This window comes from Octopus sinensis, linkage group LG1, assembly GCF_006345805.1.
Source record: "Octopus sinensis linkage group LG1, ASM634580v1, whole genome shotgun sequence".
Taxonomy (NCBI): domain Eukaryota; kingdom Metazoa; phylum Mollusca; class Cephalopoda; order Octopoda; family Octopodidae; genus Octopus; species Octopus sinensis.
In genome coordinates this window covers 77,682,575-77,705,037 of record NC_042997.1, presented here as the reverse complement: position 1 = coordinate 77,705,037, position 22,463 = coordinate 77,682,575, and the positions used below count along the sequence as shown (strand labels likewise).

General features: G+C 33.8%; 1 protein-coding gene across 3 annotated transcripts in view; it reads left to right on the top strand.

Moving 5' to 3' along the window:
* Positions 1-16,233, top strand: part of LOC115212321 (monocyte to macrophage differentiation factor 2) — a 142,343-nt gene extending 126,110 nt beyond the window's left edge. For all 3 annotated transcript variants that reach the window (XM_036502085.1, XM_029781195.2, XM_029781187.2), the window contains exons 3-7: positions 5,813-5,970; positions 7,994-8,068; positions 11,213-11,314; positions 14,174-14,243; positions 14,817-16,233. In XM_036502085.1, coding sequence (XP_036357978.1) covers positions 5,813-5,970; positions 7,994-8,068; positions 11,213-11,314; positions 14,174-14,243; positions 14,817-15,032 — 621 coding nt within the window. In that variant the 3' untranslated portion in view covers positions 15,033-16,233. The remainder of the gene's footprint in view (positions 1-5,812; positions 5,971-7,993; positions 8,069-11,212; positions 11,315-14,173; positions 14,244-14,816) is intronic.
* Positions 16,234-22,463: the final 6,230 nt, after the last annotated feature.

Below are 22,463 nucleotides of genomic sequence, written 5' to 3'. Positions count from 1 at the left end.
AGACTGGAGCCTGGTGCAGCCTTCTGGCTTCCCAGACCCCCGGTTGAACCGTCCAACCCATGCTAGCATGGAGAACGGACGTTAAACGATGATGATGATGATGATAACAGACTGGAATTGTAGGCCCGTCTCTTGCAATTTCGATCAGTTGTATCTTGTCCTCCCTCTTCTATAGAAGTGTGGCTACAATCCAGCCTACCTTTACTTCTGGGGGGACATTTTAAATTTTTATCCAGGACGTCCTACGTCCCAGATATAAAGGTAAAAATAAAATATTTCCACTTTGCAAGGTTCCAGTCGAGTACTTCCTTGCACGCTCCGTTGACTCGAACCTTGCTTCTATTGTGGCGAATTTACCGCCTCTGGTTAGATACTTGATATCTTTCATAGTCGCACCAAGACACTTTTCGATGGTGCTTTCCTTCAGGTGTTAAAATCTTTTTTTTTTCTCTACATTGTATACTTTATAGACAATAGTCTTTCCTTTAATTTAATGGACTATTCCATTTCCGCGCATTAATTTTATTTTTTATTTATTCCCATTCATGTGAAACCACTTATTCAAGTTCAAGTCATTGATGCAATTTTATACCAATTGCTATTTTTACTTTTGTTATGTTACGATTATTTTATACTTTAGTTTGATTTTAATTATTACTTACTACATATAATTCAATTGTTATTATTATCTCTAATTTTTATTGTTAAAGTATCTGACATAAAATAGAGAAATGTTTTTGTTTCACTTTTAACACGTAATACTGAAATAGTGGAGAAGATATGGTATTGCTATGGGCTTGCCCTAGGCAAGAAGTTGAACATTTTTTTTTGCCCATGACACTCCCCAGACCCTAAGTAAGGCATGTGCAAAATTTGAATGAAATTGGTTGTGTAGTTCTCAAGTTTTAGGGAAACACACAGACAGACAGACAGACACATATTCTCAGTTTTATATATAGAGAGATTCAGAGAATATAGACTCTGTGGGGCTCAGATATTTATGTTCAAAGAGTTAAGTCATGCCAGTAAAAACTTTTAACATAAACACAAGGCTACAACTTTATGGGAAAAGGTTATAGTTGTGTCTGGTCTCTGCCAATACCTATTTTATTCACCTCATTTGAATGAAAGTCAGAGTTACTTAAAGTTTTGAACTTAAATCAAATATCAGTAAATACTGAAGGTCATTTAATCCAGTCTTCTATTACAGTTACTTTTATATGTTTCAATTTTTCAATATTTCTTTCATGAGAGTTGTCTTTTTCAGACTAACCCTGCATGTGGTAGGCAGGTATGTTGCAAGTCTAAGATAGTCTTCATCATATTTTGGTTATATATATAGTATGAACATCACCTCCCTCCTTTGAAAGATCAGTATCAATAATAATATTGACAGATATGTTTGATTATAAAAGTGCAGTGATCGATCTAACATGTGTAAAGTCAATGAAATTCTAAAAGCTTGTAAAAGGTAGTTATCTACCTACGTATATGCATGTATGTGTGTGTGTGTATGTCTGTAATATACATACATATACACATGGGTGGGTGTATATGCATATGCATGCATGTATGTATGCATATAAGATTGAATGATGGGGTATTGATGCAGTGTATTTTAAAGTAAATTTGTGAATAGTAACAAACATATGTTAAGCATAGATTTCATCTCAGTGTGAAAGCAGACCCCTTAGTTAAATCACAGGGCTCTCTGCAAGTATTATGAAAGTTTCGAATTGACTTGTCTCAACCTCATTTGGATTCACTTTCTTCTAGCTACTGAGAAAGTGTTGTGAAATTATTTATGAAAAATATGAAATTTTCTTTATATGTAAATGTAATTAAATCTTCCTTGATCTTCTTTATGTTTGCCGTACATATTTTCACTAACTAGTCTTTCAGCATTGAGAAGTAACTAAATGAATCCTAACAAGGTTTTAACACTGTAACTAGTCAATTTTCCATCTTGGTTGCTGAAACTTCTGGGCTGTAACCATTTTTAGATCAAGGCTAAATTTATATATATATAAAGCATATGATTGTATCTGTCCAAATTATTGTATATTCACATGTGTGGGTGTGTGTCTTCATGTGTTATGTCTACAGGCATTTTCAATCATGGAGCCTTCGTTTCCTTCCAGCACACATACAACTTAGCACAATTATATGTGGACGCATGTATACACACACATGCATGCTTGCACACACACATACACACACACACACACACACTTTCTTTATGTGTGTGTGTGTGTGTGTGTGTGTGCGCAATATATATATGTGCATATATATATGTGTGTTTGTGTGTATGAGCTGTGGTATCAATTTAATTTGAAGACTATACTGATGATCAAACTATAATTATTTTTTCTTATTTAATTGTATGTCAAAAATTATGATTAAAAAATATATTTTTTAATTCTTTCAAAGGGCATATGTTTAAATAAAAAAATTTCATTAGCATTCATTGACTATTAGCAACACTACAATTATGAAAAGCATCACTTAATTGAAGAACATTTTGGGAAATAAACTTTTAATAGTTGATATTCTGTTTGATTATATCAACCTAAGGTCTGTTGTGATGAATAAGTAGAACTGCTTACCATCAGAGATGCAATTAAGAATCATCCAACTTCTTAAGCTGAAATGGATTTTTTTTAGCCATAGCTGTCAAAGATGGATGTTAAGTAAACTGTTGCTGACCATTCTATCATCTTCAATGGAACAATTAGCTGTTCTGACTATTCTCATTCAGAGAAGCCATGAACATGTACTGAAAGGATGGAATGGTATATTCAGTACTTCTTGATGAAAAATAGGAAAATGACTATTATTGACATTTTGAAAGATGTTCAATAAGATTGATCTCACTACCATAAAAAGTCAACTAAAGCAGTTTGGGTTTTGTAGGAGGTCTTATGCTTAAAAGTGTACATTTCTCTTTAAAAAACTAATCTGCTTGTATTCAGTTCACTCAGGAGTATTGGAACTGGATGCTACCAGACTGGTCAAAAATGCTGTCATCTGTTGAAATTTAATTTAGCTCTGATGTCCAATATCATACAGGGGAAGGATATCACACAGAGTTCATGAATCTGATATTGAAGCATGGTGGTGGCAATGTCATTGTTTAGAGTTGTCTGGAAATGGAGCTGCATCATGAATAGTATAGCCTATCTGGAGATCTTGGAGAATGTTTCCATATACCAAGAACTGAGTTGGTCATGAATTTTTCAGTAAGACAACAACCCAAAGGGTTTACCCCAGCAATAATTAAAGAATTCATCAACAGAAAATCCAACTGATATTTACAAGTAGTTGGAATTGTAAATGATTAATTGAACAGAAATGCTAATTGACCAGATATAGAGATTAGTGACTGTAACCAAAATGGTATCTTTTTTTTATTTTTAATCTTGAACTAGGTAGAAATATTTGAAAATTTATGGCATCTCCTGCCCCTGGTTTTTACAACTGAACTCAACTATGAAATAGAAATTTATCATACCATGTGTTGGTACATTATATTTACTGTGTGTACTCCACTTTCAGAATAGGTATGCTGCATATATGTGTGTTGCAAGTGGTGGTTAAAAGATTTGGCAAAAGAAAGTACAATTGTCTGTAAATCACTATTTCAGAGAAACTGTCCAACCCATGACCACATGGAAAAGTGGATGCAAAACACTGACAGTGATATGTTGGTTTTAAAATGTTTAATAGGTTTTATTAATATGCATGGATATATGTGTTTACAAGTGCATATGTATATATGTATGCATCTGCACAAGCGCATGCAAAATGAACATCCACATCCACTCGCTGTTTTAAAGAACGTCAATTAAAAATATTAATTTGGGACATTGCTTAAACAGCAACACAATTTCATGACTTCAATTGTATGAAGTTTACGATGTTTTATATGTAATATTACCATGAGAACCAGAAATGAAATCAAAAGTGTGAACTTGAAGCAGCTATTTTCACACTTCATTCACAAAAGGTTTTTTTTTAAACAGAAGAATGTAAGGATAAATGTTTTTTTTTTTTCAAACTTTTATTTCATCATCATTATTTAATGTCCACTTTCCATGCTTAATAGGTTTTATTAATATGCATGGATATATGTGTTTACAAGTGCATATGTATATATGTATGCATCTGCACAAGCGCATGCAAAATGAACATCCACATCCACTCGCTGTTTTAAAGAACATCAATTAAAAATATTAATTTGGGACATTGCTTAAACAGCAACACAATTTCATGACTTCAATTGTATGAAGTTTACGATGTTTTATATGTAATATTACCATGAGAACCAGAAATGAAATCAAAAGTGTGAACTTGAAGCAGCTATTTTCACACTTCATTCACAAAAGGTTTTTTTTTAAACAGAAGAATGTAAGGATAAATGTTTTTTTTTTTTCAAACTTTTATTTCATCATCATTATTTAATGTCCACTTTCCATGCTGGTATGGGTTAGATGGTTTTACTGGAACTGGTAAGTCAGAGAGCTGCACCAGGTTCTAGTTTGATTTGGCATGGTTTCTACAGCTGGATGCCCTTCCTAACATCAACCACTTGAAGAGTGAAGTGAGTGCTTTTTATGTGCCATCAGTTTCAATTTACCAGCTGATGATTGGAAACAAGTAACACTGAATAACAGAAATCGAAGCCTTTTAGTTATAATGTATCAAAGAATACTCTACATATAAGTGCAGGCATGGTTGTATGGTATGAAGCTTGCTTCCCAATTGCATGACTCCAGGTTCAGTCCTACTGTGCAACATTTTAGGCAAGTGCCTTCTACTATAGCCATGGGCCAACCTAAATCTTGAGAATGGATTTGGTAGACGAACTGAAAGAAGCCTGTCATATATTTATGTATATATCTATGTATGTGTGTCTTTGTGTCTGTGTTTGTCTCCCACCACTGCTTGGTAACTGATGTTGGTGTGTTTACATCTCTGTAACTTAGTGGTTCAGCCAAAGAAACCAGTAGAATAAGTACCCGGCTTTAAAAAATAAGTTCTGGGATCGATTTGTTCAACTAAGACCCTTCAAGGTAGTGATCCAGCATGACTGCAGTCAAATGACTGAAACAAGTTAAAGATAAAAGATTTGTTTTGAGGTCCTGTAATTTATTGCTTCTGGTGAATCAACAGATATATATAAGTCTATGAAGTTGGCATCTGAAGTAGAAGTTGGTATGTCATGTGTTGCTATATGAATTGAGGGTTGATATATCATGTCATGATAAATTATAAGGCAGGAATCAGTGTATCATTTTCTGTTGACATGTGAAGATGTTGATATATTTACTAATTACCATGGCTCTCAATATACATCAGTTTTATTGATATTTTTCATTTAACCTTTTAGCATTCAGATTACTTTGTCAGATGTAATATTTATTTATTCAAATTGTTTTGAATTCATCATGCATTATCTCATAACTTCAATATTTTATTTCAGTATTGTTTATTTTTAGAATGATTTTTAAGGTAGATGTGAGGGACTGGATCTGGTCAGTTTAAACATAAAAGAAGTAGAATTTTATGGTCAGTTTAAATGCAAAAGGACTTAATTCCTGTTGACGTCTTGAAATTATTTTGTGAAGTGGAAATGATAAAGGTTAGCCACATCAACATAAGTAAAAAAAAATGATGGGACAATTTTGAGGGAACAACATAACTATAGCAAGGTTAAACTCTTGACCATTGAGTTTCTTAACATTAATCCTTGGTATAATTTTTAACAGAACTCTTATAATTATTTACATTTTTGTATTTTTAATATTTTTAGTTGTGGATTTTACCAAGCTTTGGAGGCCTTCTCTGGCTACTGTATTGGTCTGTAAATGATCACCAGTTCCTTAGTGCCTGTGTGTTTGGGCTTGCATTGTTTACATTGTTTACTACTTCTACCATCTACCATGCACTATCATACTCAGGAAAACTAAAGTAAGTCTTCGTTTACATATTTTGTTTATGATTGAATTTATTTCTGCCAACTCCCCAACTCCTACATTGTTTAGAACTAGCATGTAATATGATATATTTCATATAATGTGACAAGTACCATAATGGAGGTAAATCTGTAGCTTGATTTGGATTTTTGGTTACAGCCATTTTACATCACTATGTTGCTTAAGAAAAATATTAATAAACTAGAGTTGGTTTTTCACTTCCCACTACAAAAAACTGGAAGCAGCAGCTGAAATACACTTTATGGTAAATGTGAGGGGAAAATGACACAGTTTGGATATTTGCCTTATGATCTTTATATATACATACCAGACTCATCCACTGATGCCTTGTCTTCCACAACTGACAGCAGAATAACTCTGAATCAGTGAGTGATGACATTATTGATTATTCATAGCTGCATACTGACTTTAAAATATTGCCAAGGTGCTAGCAGCATTGTTAGCATTTGGCATTGGTAGTATCATTGGGGAGCACAGTCCTGAGGTAGATCTATCCATAAAAATTTCAACCTCATGTAAATCATCATAAAGGGAGCAGGTAACAAATCTGGCTTCAATAAGGCGCTAATCAGTTTGGAAGCTTTTGACAAGATTGACTATTACTAGATGGCAACTATCCTTGGTGCAGAGATTAGATTACTTCAATGTACAACAGCTTCTGGTCAGTGAACAGACTAAATGGTCACCTGTCAAAACCATTCTGAATCATGTGCTCAGTTTATCAGGGATGTCCTCTCTCATCTTTTCCATATATAGTAACTGTGAAATCATTGTTGCAGAAACTTGGTGATGCTGAGTGGTATGGGGGGAGCCATTTCCAGCATATGTAAGATAATGTGACCATAAAGACACCAAACACTACAGAGATTGAAGAAATCAACAGTGTTCTAAAGTAATACAAGACAGTAGCAAGAACAAAAATTAACCCAGACAAGTGGGTGGACCTGCAGTTCAGCACCTGGAATGGCATTTCCATGTTTCTTGCAAACATCAAAGAGAATGAATAAATGGACTGATTAAGCTGTTTGGAGTCTGTTTCAATCCAGACCTCCAGATGGATAGCAACAGGGATTAGGTTACAAGCAGGGTGGCCAGTCTCACCCAGAAATAGCTGAAAAGATGTTATACTCAAAATTTGAGTAATGATGTTACTCCCTGTCTGATATACCTTCTCTCAAGTTTCTTCTGCTCTTTTACTTCTGGGGGTAATGGATTCCATTGATAGAAAGGCCATCTACTGCTTACATTTGTGTGTAGGCCTTGATATGAGGTGACTAATAATGTGTCCTCAGAAATTCATTGATGGAAAAGGCAGGCAAATTTGTTGTTGGTGGCTATGATGAAAGAGTTTGTGGTGGATGTGACTGAAAGCACTGAAGGCTTTAGCATTCCTTCATTGGTGTTTTAAAGTTTCAGATGAGTAGGAATGTTAGTATTAAGAGAAAAGTGTTGCCCTCCAGTAAATTTGTTGAAGACTGTGTGGGAGTGCAAACATTGCTCATGTGAGTAGACCTAGCCAGGAAATAACAGGTGGGAGAAGGCATTTAATCTTGGAAGCCAGTGCAATCCTGGATCTGTAGAATTCTTTGATTGATCCTAATTTACCTCTTTAATGATTTTGTCCTACCTTTGTAGAGTGTGTATAGTATTTTTTCGTTTTCCATTCATTCAGTTTCTGTGATCTTCCCCTTTCCCTGCTTTACTTTTTGTTACCTTTCCTTGTAATATCTTCTCATTCCTCACTCTGGAGTTAATAAAAGAAATTGTTGATGATGATGATGGTCATAGTTGGGGGAAGGGACTGGATTTATGGTATGGCAGTGAATTCACATTTAACTCAATCCAAAATCTTATTTCAGTTCCCCCAACTAGCTGTAGCCAAAAAAAGAAAAAAAAGTCATGAACTTCATCTCTCCCATAAAATCTGAAGAATGTGTAAAAAGACTTATTAGTTTTCTTATATTTTTAAATTGATTTATTTATCTACTTTTTTTCAGAACTCTAAAGAATGTCTTTCATATTGGAGATCGAGCTGCTATTTACATATTCATTGCTGCTTCTTACACTCCATGGTAAATACATGTATTTCTATTTTTCTTTGATTAGCACTGACAGGAATATCTATGTGCTAGTGTTTCTCAGGCAACATAGCTGTGGTCTAGTACAGAGAGACAACAGGGTAATGCTGTAAGCAGATTAGCAACAAGGCTATACACAGACCACATGCCACTAGTAGGTCCCATCTTTGTATCTATCTGTCTATCTACCCATCTATCTATCTGTTTCTCTGTCTGCTTGTCTATGCCTCCATCCATCTATCTATCCATATATTTGTCTGTCTATCTGCATGTCTACCCATCCATCCATTTCTCTCCCCCCCTCTCTCTCACACACAAAACCGTCAGGCCTTAGCAATTTCTGTATTGTCTCAAAAGAGACTTTTGGGGGAATTTTTGAAAAGCTTTCTCGATTTTTAAACAAGGATATCCAAGGGTCTCCTCACAGTTCATGTTCATTTTCCCATTTTTTTACCTAAAATTTTTATCTTTTCCCTTCTCAATTGCTAATTTCTCAGTTGTCACTTTCCTCCTGTTATGTTTACAAGTGCTTTAACTTATACTAACTTCTCTTGACTTCTCTTAGCTTAGCGTCCCCCATTTCATTCTGACACTACATCATCATCATCATTGTTCGACCGTGGAATTTACTATGTTACGCCAGACTTCACGGTCCATCATAGCATTACGGAGGTCCTGTTGCTGGATGCCTGTATCCCTGGAGATTACATCAGGGTAGGAGAGTGTGCGCCCTCTGGTATTGCGAGTAGATGGCTTCCAGAGGAGAAGAGTAGAAATTACTTCTTTTTCAGCTCCCCTTTCACCTTCCCAACTTCTCCTACTAACAGCATTACCCTGTTGTCTCTCTGTACTAGGAATTTTTATTCCAACTTACAATGCTAAATGGTTCCATCATTAATTTCACCATTATGTCTCTTTCCTTCCTTCCTTCCCTTAATCGCCATCCTTTTTACTGTGATGTCATTGTTTTTAGGTGAAATATTGTTTAATTGATAACCAGCATACTGATGATGGTTACTTAATCATAAAGACAACAACAACACAGAAATGTATTGACTTCAATAATAAAGCAACAATAAAGAGCTGGGATGAAATGTTCTTAAAACTGTCATATAATTGGTCAGATCTCAATATATTTTCTTTTCATTTCAGTTCAGTTGATGCCCATTGTTCTCAAATTTGATCTATTTTTCTTTTCAAGTTAACCTATGACTACATTCTGTGACTTATGTTTTTTCAAAACCATTTACTTTCTCAATTAATCACATTTGTTAATATTACACATCAAACAAAGGTGGGGAGCTGGCAGAATCATTAGCACACCAGGCAAAATGCTTAGTGACATTGCATTTGACTTTGTCAACTTTGCCTTTCATCTTTCAAGGTTGATAAAATAAGAACCAGTTGAGCACTAGGGTTGATGTAATCAACTTACCCCTTCCCCCAACATTGCTGGCCTTGTGCCAAAGTTTGAAACCAATATTACATATCAGACATAAAATGGCAAGCTGGCAGAATTGTTAGAATGTCCTTATATTCTGAGTTCAAATGCTGCTGTGGTCAACTTTACCTTTCATCCTTTTGGAGTCAATAAAATAAGAACCAGTTGAATACTGGAATTGACTAGTTCCTCCCCAAACTTGCTGACCTTGTGCCAAAATTTGAAACCAATATTACATATCAAACACCATTCACTTCTCCTTAATTTTTGACTTTCATTTTTGTAATCACACATTATTCACTGTTGTACGCTTAACAATGACTGCTTTTAGTCTTTGTCATCTTACCATCATTGTATGCTGTAATGGTTACCTATATCAAATAGGGAATTCTTAACTGATGTTCTGCTCAAGGCATTGAGTTGCTGTCTTCCTGAGTGAAATAATACTACTTGATATATGTAACAGGATAGCATTATTATGAGTGAGGACATATGACCTAGTGGTTAAGGTGTTGCACTCTATTCACAAGATAGTGATTTGATTCCCAGACCAGGAGGTGGGTTGTGTTTTTGTGTAAAAACACTTCATCTCACATTGCTCTACAATCACTTCAACATGTGATATGTGGCACACCATATACCTGTTCAAGCAACAGTTATTTGATGGAGAAAATCAGCTAATGTGCAGCACAAACTTTTGATCACTATAAAAAAATCATCTGTACAGGTTGCTCATTAAGAAATTACTGAACCCTCATCTATTGTCTGTGAGAGAAGTGTCCATGATTCTTATAATTATTTAGTGGTGATAGTACAGTGGTATTGCTACAATCAGTAGAGAGTGAAAATGAAAATTAATGCTTTGATGTATCTAAATTTTGGTAATTTACTGTTTGAAGTTCAAATCCCATTTGAGTTAGATTTGGGGCTTTTAACTTTAAGAGGCTATCAGCAATATATAAAATTAACCAAAATATACCATTATGAAATACCTATTTTTTTACTACCCACAAGGGGCTAAACACAGAGAGGACAAACAAGGACAGACAAACGGATTAAGTTGATTATATCGACCCCAGTGCGTAACTGGTACTTATTTAATCGACCCCGAAAGGATGAAAGGCAAAGTCGACCTTGGCGGAATTTGAATTCAGAACGTAACGGCAGACAAAATACCGCAAAGCATTTCGCTCAGCATGCTAACATTTCTGCCAGCTCACTCACCATTGTGAAATACCATGAAGTTAAAGTTAAAGAGCATGAAAACTTGATAAACCTAAGGTTAGGGTTAGCTTTTTCCTGTGAATTGGAAATTTTCTTTTCAGTAGAGTGATTTGTATCCTTGGGAAAACTAACTCAAGATCTATTTGCCTTGCAAAAAGACTTTTCATTATGAATGAGATCTTTAAAAAGTAGATAACTAGTGAGCCTGTATATGGTTGCTTGACTTGCTAGAGATAGCTACAAAATCATCCCAGATGACACCGCATGGTCTTAAAAAAGAAAGACAATGGACAATGTAGGATGGTTATGGTTGAAATGTCTTTGATTAGAGTTCTGCTCAATCAAGACTGACATAAGCTGAAACATCTTGAAAAATTAAATTGTTTACCAAAATTGTTTATCAAAAAAGATCTAAGTAAAATAAAAATTGTAAAAAACATTTATTTTTAATTGTAATATGATTATTATTATAGGCTATTATTGAAAGATATGGAAAACTGGGGTGTTCAAGTACGATGGTTAATTTGGATGTTAGCTATGATGGGTATCTCCTACCAATATATGTTCCACGAAAAGTAAGTTTTAATCCATACTACCTTGTGGATCTTCCATATTTGAATGTGTTAACAGCTGTTGTATATGAGGGGGTACACAAAAGGAACTGGAATTTTGCAATATTATTTTATTCACTTAGTTTTACATGTTTAAACTTTTGTCACTTTCAAAGTATTCTGCGTTTGAAGCAATGCATCAGTCCAGACATGCTTTCCACTGTTTGAAACAGTGCTGAATCTCTTGCGAAGTGAAGCTTTTTAATGCCTCTATGATTTTTTTTCTTCACCTCTTCCACATCTGCAAATTCTGTAGCACTAGCTTTCATCACTAGTCATGACTTTTGAAAAAAGATCAACTTCCAACTATTTTTTCAGTTCATGATACACATTCAGTCATGACTTCTTTTGAACTTCTGTGAGCAAGCAAGGCACAAATTTTGTTGCAACTGTTTTCATTCAAAATTCCTCACTCAAAATTCATTGGACACACCAGTCTTTTCAACAAGTTCATCAATTGTTTGGTGATGGTCCTCCAAAATCAGTTCATGAATTTTTGTGATATTTTCATTTGTTTGGGAGGTTGACGGACATCCTGAACGAGGTTAGTCTTCAAGCGACAAGTGACCATTCCTAAAGTGTAAAAACTACTTGTGAACTTGTGTTTTGCTCATGGCAGCATCCTTGTAAGCTGTATGCTTCTAGCATAACAACTGTTTTGGCCGCCGTTTTCCCCAGCAGAAAACAGAATTTCATGGAAACATGCTGTTCCTTCTTTTCAGCCATTGCAAAAATCATCAAACAGGGAAGAACCACTGCAATGCAAAGATGCACCACGTGGCAGTAGGACTACACTTGACAATGCTGGTCAGCATACTGATGCCTGAGGGTCACATCAAATAGCTTCTAGTGGTGGAAGCCTGAATTACACTGGTCTTGTCCTAGTTTCTTTTGGTTACCCCCTCATATTAAACTGAAAGCCCTTTACATGCCTAACCTCTGTGTCATAGATCACTGTAAATTACAAATTTGAAATGATGCTCTGTCTGATAAATCTCAAGAACGTATTACCAAATTAACTATGATTTCAATATCTTCACTAGATTTAAACTCTGTCTTGGATTAACCACCATTCAAAATAAATCCTTAGAAAGCAAAGTCTACCTTGGCCTGTTTTGTTTGCAATTAGGATTTTTTATCAAATATAAAAGATATGATCTGACATGACTGTCATTCTTTACTTCACACAACCAACAGAGAGCCAGGCCAGATTTTAACATATATGAGATGTCAAAGGTGTGAGTTGTCATAACTATCATTCTGACAGGGGCTGTTCACCATTAACAATTTAGAACTGTAGCTTTAGTGCATGGTTACAGGTCAATATAAATGCTTCTGAGATATATATTTGGATAAAGGATCTAACACTGAGAAAATAAAGGAAGAACAGATAATAAAATGCAATGGAAGGAAGGAAAGACATTATCAACAAATAGGGGATGAAGATATAGTAGGAAGAAGAATATTATTGGTGAAACTAATAATATAGCTATGAATCATGGCAAATTGAGAAATATAGGCAAACATCACAAAAAAAAACAAAATGAAACTTAAACAAAGCACATTATTAAATGATGTTGAGTATGAATAGCAAAAAGGAATATTATATTGTGGAATGATCAGTGAAATAGTAACATGGCCTCCAAAATCCTTATGGACAGAGAGAGAATGGAAAAAAGTAAAGAAATCAGTAAGGAAGAAAAGAATCAAAGAAAAAACTAAAATAGAGCCGAAAATAAAAGTAAAATTTAAACCTAAACTTGTGATTCTTGTAGAATGAGAAGTTGAGACGGTATGAGTAGCCAGAGAAAGAACATAGTCAGAATATACAAAGAAATACATGCTTATGCATGATAAATACCAAAGCTGATTATCAGTATCAGTTCAAACAAGATTTAAAATAAATGGCAAAGTGTAACAAGATGGAACACCTAATGAGAAGAAAGTAATGCAGGACAATATTACAAAAAAAAGGATTACAAGATTTAAAAGACAAAGATAATCAAAAGAACTGAAGAAGAAACACAAAGGAAGTGTTAAAATGTCTGCAGTAAAACAATGTGCTCACTAGAAGTAGTGAACTTAATGTTTAAATTCATTCTTCAATTATTAAGCCTGATATTTTTACAATTTCTTGTGTTAATAGATTGAGAGACTGTAATGTTAAGAAGATGCAGGTCTGTTGACATTATGACCTTAAGGTCAAGTGTTGTATCTCTAAACAAAGTGTAGAATATTTGTTCTGCAGAGTTTGCCTGACTGCAAAAGTTAGAAGGTGATATAGCTATATATCTCCTACACATAAAAACAAAATCCCACCCAAGCATGGTTGTCTTAAGAAATTCAGGTCACAGCTATGAAGTTCTGGGTTCTAGGAGTAATACTTTTGACTATACCCTTACTTTGAATAGTACCTTGTGTGTGTGTGTGTGTGTACAAAAATTGTAGGGAGTCCATTGTGTGTGTGTGTATACAAACATTGCAGAGAGTACATCCTGTGTGTTTGTCTATAACCATATTTGAAGTTTTGTTTCACACAAAAAATTGCTGCATATTGCTACACATTAAAAAAAAAAATGCTGTGTTCAGTCAAAATGTTAACTGAGCCTATCAATGAAATAAGTATCAGATATTAACGAATAGTGAAACCTGATGTGATTGACTAAAAAAATCCCTTTAAATGTGGTGACCCAGCATAGCAGTCCAACAAATAAAATCAGTAAAAGAATTGAAGAATGTTTGCATAAATGGATGTAAAACTGTAAAAACTGAATAAAATTTTGCATTTTGTTTCATCTAAAAAATTGAATAATCCCATTTCAGATATAAATGGTTGGAGACATTGCTTTATGTAATCATTGGAGTGGGTCCGTCTGTAACAGTATTAGCAATGGTATGTATAATCTATTTAACACTTATTTTCCTTTACCCTGCTCCATTTTTTGTCAGAGTAAAGTGACCAAATTCCCTCTTAACTATTTCTTTAATTATTCACAACTTTAGTGCTGGTAATTTTAAGACTGAGAGTTTCAAATGACTGAAGTTTCAGTTGTTGACTTGTATATGCGGCTCAGTTTCCATGATTAAAACACCTAACTTTAACTGGTTCTATCCACTTAAATGAAAGTATATAACCTGGTACATACTGATTATCAATTAGAAAAGAGAGGGAGATCAAGCAGATTTTCTACTGTACAAGTAAGTTGTATGGGCATATAATGAAAATATGTGTGTATTGGGTGATGATAGAAGATAAACCAAGGAAGATCTGAGAAGTCAGAATGAAGTTGGTAAATTTTGATCACATAAAAAGGATGATGTATGATAGCCACATGAAATGCCGCATTTAAATTGTATGAACATAGTGTCACATCAATGATGATGAAAATTATACTTTCCTTCATTGTCTTAGATATATTTTTTTTAAACTCTTTTTTGATTTCACTCATTCCTTTTCTAATTTCAGAAAGAAACTTCTGGTTTGTATGAATTGACTCTTGGTGGAATAACATATGCTACTGGTGTTGTATTTTTCAAGTGTGATGGAATCATACCATTTGCCCATGCCATCTGGCATTGTTTTGTATTCGTTGGTGCCACCTTCCATTTCTATGCCATCAGTACTTACTTGATGGGTCATGATGTTCACAAGCAGATGCCAATTGTAACAGATACCTTTTAACTTCGGTCTTTCCATTATATTTATCATGATTCTATGAAATTAGCAACCAAAATGCATTTTGACATTTTTTCCAAAAACAATTACCTCTACATTTTTCAATTATTTTTTTTTTGCATCTTTTTTAATTTGCAGCACTTTCTTCTGTTGATGTTGTTACTGTTGTTATTGATAATATTGTTGACAATTTTGAATTCTACACACTCTTTTTCAATTTACTTTCCTTCCACTTTCTATTTTTATTGTTATTATTATAATTATTATTATTATTATTATTATTAAGTCAGTAGATTGGCAGAATCATCAGTAGATCGTCAGAAAATACCCTGTGGTATTTACTTCTGATTTTTTACATTCTGAGTTTAAATCCTACTAAGGTCAGATTTGCTTTTCATCCTTCTGGGATTGAAAAATATCAGTCAAATACTGGGATCAATATAAATCGACTTTCCCTCCCGTCTCAAATTTCTGGCCTTGTGCCTATTTAAGAAGCAATTACGATTATTTTATTATTATAAATTATGCTAGGTAGCAAATTCATCATGTTTGACAAAATGCCTTGTCATATTCAGTTGCATCTCTTTACACTCTTTGTTTAAAACCTGTCAGGGTTGATTGTAACTTTCATCCTTCCAGGGTGGGTGGAGTGTCAATAACATAAGTTTCAATTATATATTGGAGTTAAATAAATTACATTTCTATCTTTCTCAATCTATTATGGAAATGTTAAAAATTATTATTGTGACAAATAAAGTAGTGGATGGCAGAAATAGTAGGGCACCAGACAAAATGCTTCCATTTATGTTTTGAGTTGAAATCACATTTTTCACTTATCTGAAAAACAGTAAAAAGTATCAGAAGTATCATCAGTAACATGTTAGTATCAGTTTAATCAATCATACTCTTAACTGAATTTTTTTAGGTTTGTGCTTATGTTAGGAATTATTATTTTTGTTTCATTTCCCCTTGCATAACAGTAAATTTTTAATTTGGTCTCAGTTTCAAGCTAGAAATGTTTTGCTTATATTCTTAAGCATAAAGATCACAAGAGTTTCTTGCCAAGGAACCCAGTCTGTTTTTTTGTTTTTTTTATGATGGAAAGCCAGTCACATTTGTTTTTACTTGTTGCCATATTAATCTATGGTCTATATTCTATAGCTACATTGCTGAATTTTCCCCTGATTGTTAGATATGAAATAGTTATTATGATAATAACAGTAGCTATAAAAATATACAAAATGGCTTTCATCTTAATGAAAATCTCAACTTTTGATAGTTTAAACTTAATCTGTTTAGATGATTATTGTTTTTCATTATTGCTGTTGTTGTTGTTTTACTGCTTTCTGCCTTAACAACTGCCTTAAAATATTCAATGTCCTACTTTTTGAGTCAAAACTCATTGAGGCTAACTTTGACTTTCATCTTTCCAGTGTTGATAAAATAAGAGTCTGTTTTAATTAAATCACCACCTTCCTCCCTAAATTTTCTGGTATGGTGCCAATGGAAAAGATTAATCATTATCATATTATTATTATTATTATGAGACAAGCTTTTTAGCATAGAAAATAGGCAATTTCCAGTGGGCCAAGTCTAAGACCTGATTTTCATATCCAGCTGGAGCTACTTTACTTCATTTACATCAATAGTTCCATTTGGAAAGCATGAACATCACATATATTTCTCTTCCACTATACAGTTGAGGCCTTCTTTCATCAGAAATCATCATTATTGTAATGAGCATCACCTGAGTAGGGGTTTGGTCCAGCATATGAAGCCTCATAGCATGCTTTTGAATATCCAGTTGGAGCAGTTTCCCTATAATGTTGATGTTTTTCCAAGAACATTAAAAACACATCCTATTTCTCAAACTCTAAAAATAATCTTTGTCTCCATTCTGATGTAAGAAACAATTATTACTAAAATGTTACAATGATATTAATCAACTGGTGATACCGTTATCATATTCGTTATTAAACATTTTCATTTTTATCCAGTAGTTTTCTTCATGAGTGGTATGGAAAAACTTGTCTTGTTTAATGATACAAATGACAAGCTTAATTGAAGAATCCCATTAATTATTGTTATGAAATCTAAAAGAGAATGAAAGAAATCATTTGTTACCCATCTGCCTATCCATCCTTTTCTTACTGTGATATTTTGAAACCATTTCTGTGCTTGAAAATGTTGTAAATTCATGTAAATGTCTTTATAATTATTAATAAAATTTTTTTTTTTAAATTATAATTTCCAGTTAGTCCAAACACTGGCTGGAAAAACAATTCAATTATATAAAGAAGAAAACATTTTTGTGGAAAATAAATTGTTTAAATTGACTGAATTCTGGGTTGTTAATTATTTAGAATTTGTCGTGAGACATTGTTTAAAGTTGTTCCCTTTTTATATTCAAAAGAAAAATGTTTGTAAAGTGCATTTTTGTATATGTGTTACAAGAAATTTTTTTCCTATCTATTCAAAATTAAAATTTGTATCATTAAGAAAAATTTAAATGTACAATTGAATGGCATGCTGAAACTAATCTTGAATCTTCAGTCCTGCAGCTTTTCACTATAAATACTTAATCATCAATACACTTGGTCATTGTTAGACTATACCTTCAGGTTCATGTAATGGTCAGAGAGAAGAAGCATTAGTCATTTCTTGTTGGATTTCTTAGAAGAGCCTTTTGATGATCCTTTCAAAGATAGGATCATTTCAAAGATAACATCATTTTTTATTCCATTTTAATGCATATTTTTTCGTGTCGATGGCGGCGGAGTTGGCGTCCACGCTCACACCTGCACCTGTTTGCTTCTCCCCCTTCTTCCCTCCCTCGTGAAGCTGTGGGGAAGGGAGTGTAAGGAAATCAACGTCGTAAAGCATTGTCAAGGAGACCAGCGTTCTTTTAGAACAACGACTTCATGGCTTGAAGACACCAAAATTACCATCATTTTTTATTCCATTTTTAATGCATTTTTTTGCTATAACTCACTAAAAATGCTTATATAGTTATTTCCCTTACAAATGTTTGAAAGTAAAGTTAACCATTTTAGTAGTAGAATACCACTCTAAATTATCAAAGAACAGTGAGATTGATTACAGTTGAGAAAGCAAATCTTGTTGAGTTTGATTTTAATGGATGATAAAATAAATGCCAACGACATTCTTAGTTGACTTTTATTTGGAATTCTTGATACAACCAGAATTATTTATTCAATAGCAAAGGCAGTATTCATGTGATAGAAATTTCTCTTTTATCTTAGAACTCATATTCTGGAATTTGAGTTGCTTTCTTTTCTCCTCTGCTGTTTCAAAATGTTTGAAAGTCAATAATATTTTCAAGCAGGAAAAGATTTATTACCATCACTTTCCATTTTCTATTCCTTCTATTTGTAGATTAGAAATTTTGATCAATTCCTGTTGTAGTTTGTCCTATTGCCATGCACCTAACTATTCATTACTATTAGGTAGTGACAACTGCTAAAGAATTCAAATTTTCTGGTCTTATTTCAGCCGTTTAGTTTCACTGAGTAATTTTTCTATTTGTAACTGCATTTCCACCAGTTTACAAATAAACTACTCTATGAATAGACATTGAAAATTACAAAATAAATAGGTTTTGTGTGTATACAAAAATTATTATTTATTATTAGGATTTACGAAAATTAGAATAGGAAGTGTTAAAAATGATTGTTTCAAAAGGTGTTTGACTCCTGCTTTATACATATATAATATGGTGGAAATCTATATATATAAAACTGTAGTTGTGTGAGTGTCTGTCCCCTTCGATTTAGATTCCTAACTACTCCCACATTTTGCAGTGCAGTTTAACCAAATTCGGGTATCTTATAGTCATGATTCATATCGAGCCCGTCTGGGTATTAGCATGAGTCTACGATTTTTAAAATAATTTAACATCATTTTTTATTCCATTTTAATGCATATTTTTTCGTGTCGATGGCGGCGGAGTTGGCGTCCACGCTCACACCTGCACCTGTTTGCTTCTCCCCCTTCTTCCCTCCCTCGTGAAGCTGTGGGGAAGGGAGTGTAAGGAAATCAACGTCGTAAAGTATTGTCAAGGAGACCAGCGTTCTTTTAGAACGACTTCATGGCTTGAAGACACCAAAATTACCATCATTTTTTATTCCATTTTTAATGCATTTTTTTGCTATAACTCACTAAAAATGCTTATATAGTTATTTCCCTTACAAACCCGAGCAACACCGGGCGATACTGCTAGTAAGATCATAAAAATTGATGAATGAAGTTATTATGTGCTTATTCTTTTATAGACAATTTGTGACAATTTAAGAACATTATCATAAATATAATACTGTGTATCATTTATGTAAAATCCAGATTACTTCTAGAAGGCCATACTTAAAGGTATCAGAGGTTGCATATAGCTTTAGAGGTGGGAAACTTATAACCTTGAGTTTAATACTATTCACCTACCTAGGCATGATATTGCCTGTTTTAAATAAAATATAATGAAATTGTTTGATTTATTTATAATAGAATTACTTGATCATTGATTTTATTTTCTTGCAAATATTGAGGTAAATGAAACTATCATTATCATCAATTTACATTTGCTTTCTATGCTGGTATGGGATGAATGAGTCATTACGATCCAAGTTGCTTCCCAGTGGAAGCAACAGCTCCAAAGACTAGGTGTTCATATGTGTCTTTTGGCTTGATTTCTACAGCTGGATGCTTTTCCTAATATCAACCACTTTTATAGATTGTATTGGCTGCATTTACTCATGACACGAATATTAGAGAGATTGAATAGTCTTTGGTAAGACTAAAGGGACCTTATAAACTTATACTTTCTCTGTTCATTTAGCCAACTACTTTACAATGTTAGCAGAGGTGGTGGGGCCGTGTACACAGTAAACATAAATTTGAAGCAGGAACAATGATGACAGAAAGGCTAGAAATGGTTATTAGAGAGATGAGGATAGGGGAGTAAGTGTAGGTACACAGAGTACTCAATAAATTCAGGTGTGTGCATTTATACTGGTGACTGAGAAGGGGAATTGAAGAGAAAGAATTATGACTTTAGAAGGACCAGGGTGGGTAGAAGTGTGATGGTGTAGAGAACAAGACTATGAAAGAAAGAAAACAGGGACATGTAGAGGTGTTCAAGAAAAGAGGAAGGGCTGGGAAAAAGCAAGTGAACTAAGGTAGGTGACGAGATAGGCAAGTGTATGGAGGCGTAGCAAAAGAGGTAGCTCAGAGGAGAGTGGTTGCTAGCAGCACAGTATGGTGAAGTTAGAGTGTATTGGAGTGGGAGATGATGGTGGCCTAATGCCACCTCTTAAATTTAGGTTTGCTGAAGGGCAAGTGAGTCTTGATGAGGATGATGTGGTCAACATAAATTTTGGGAAGGTGAGACAAATTTTGGAAGACTATCAGCAAGAAAGGCATTGAAAGGTAGCTAGGTGTGAGTGTCAAGGATGTAAGGTGAGTGAGGGTGCATCAAATCTAGGCCTAACTGGGACAAACATTACAGTTTCTAAACACTTACTTTTTGTTAGAGTATTGTTATTGGTGGGTGAGCTTTTTACAGCACCAAATGTAGTCCTTTGTCATCTCCTTCATATGACACAGCATCTTCAAGGTAGCATTTACCACTTCATTCCAAGTAAGTGAGAGGAAAAATCATACTGAAGAATAAGATTATTGGGAAAGCCAAAGGAAGAAGATAATGCAAATACTTGCAAAGTTTCATAAACTTTCAAAAAGTGATGATAAAGGGTGATTTCAAAAGGGAAGCCAATTATTAAAAATAGAATTCAACCTGTTTTAAACAGTAGGTAGAGTTTCATCTATGTAATATTGACCTCAGTTTAAGAAATCAACAAATATATACATACATTTTTGTCATTAATTCGTGTGTCTGTCTCTGATTTTAGTTTTAGATTGGCTGAAGAAGAGATAATCTCCTTATTAAACAAGGTTATTAACACAAAAATTTGTTTTTAGTGAGATTAACTACAATTAAATATGACAAATCTAATGAAGGGAAGTTTACAGCAACATTTCGTTTTTAATTTTTATAGATTATTGTTTTGCTTGAAAGTTGTCTGACAACTGTCTACTGATTTAGGTAAAAAAAACAAAAAAACAGGAAGCTAACTACTCATAATGAATCAAATGCATCTAATCTGTCCTTCAAAATTCAACTTTCTATCTGCATTGTTGCTAATACATTGATCTTGTGCAAAACACTTTAGTCCCAGAATATATCTGTATATAATTTATTTAGGACAAAATATATATTTATTTAACTTTTAAATTATATTCATTTAGTTACATTTTTTTCTATGGTGTTGTGTGGAGGTAGCAGCTTATTTTCTGATCAAACTGAGGAAAGTTTCCATTGCTGATACGATCTGTCAGATGCAAATCCTTATACAAGTGTCACTATTTATTTTCCCTTCGTCTTTTTCCCCCAGTAACAGGAGGTGGCATTTGAATTCACAATGCACAGAGCCAGAACATACTGCCTGATGTTCTAATAAGTCTATCAACCCACTGCCCTATATTGTTCCTTTATCAACATGAAAGGGATGAAAGCCTTAATTGATCTCAGTGCAATTTGAACTCAGAGGAGAGAAAATCAGGACAAATACCACAAATACAAACATTGCAGTTTCTAAACACTAACTTTTTGTTATGAGTATTGTTATGGGTGGGTGAGCTTTTTACAGCACCAAATGTAGTCCTTTGTCATCTCCATATGACGCAGCATCTTCAAGGTAGCATTTACCACTTCATTCCAAGTAAGAGAGAGGGAAAATCATACAGAAGAATAAGATTATTTGGAAATATCAAAGAGAAATGGAAATTAGTAAAATTACAACAAGCAAAGCCAAAGGAAGAAGATAATGCAAATAGTTGCAAAGTTTCATAAACTTTTTTTTTTCATCTGACACTATAAAAATTTGGCTAATTGTTTAGTCATTCATTGTTATCTACTCTGAATAAAGGAGAGGCAAGAAAAAATGAAACATTATATTTATGGTTATGGATGGTAATAATTTAGCCAGCAACACCACTTTTTTTTTTTAATCAGAGGAGGAGAGGTAAATGTTGTATGGCTGTGGTCTAACTGGGGAATTGAACAGTTTGTGTGTTTTTGAATATCTGCAGAAACCAGACATGGGTAGAGATGAAATTGAAGAGGGTTGCACCTTTAGGGATGAAAGTTTAGGCAGAGTGTTTGATTAGTATAAGAACAAGGATCTTGTGTCACTGAAAGATTATATAAAATACATCAGATGCAGTTCAGTGAAAAGAATATGCTAATAGCTAGTTCAAAGAAGCAGAAACTGACATTGTAGCAGTAAAAGGAGTAGAGAGGTGGATATGACTGTAAGTCAATGGGATTATGGAGTGTTATTGAGTGAATCTTTGTCAATCAGTTAA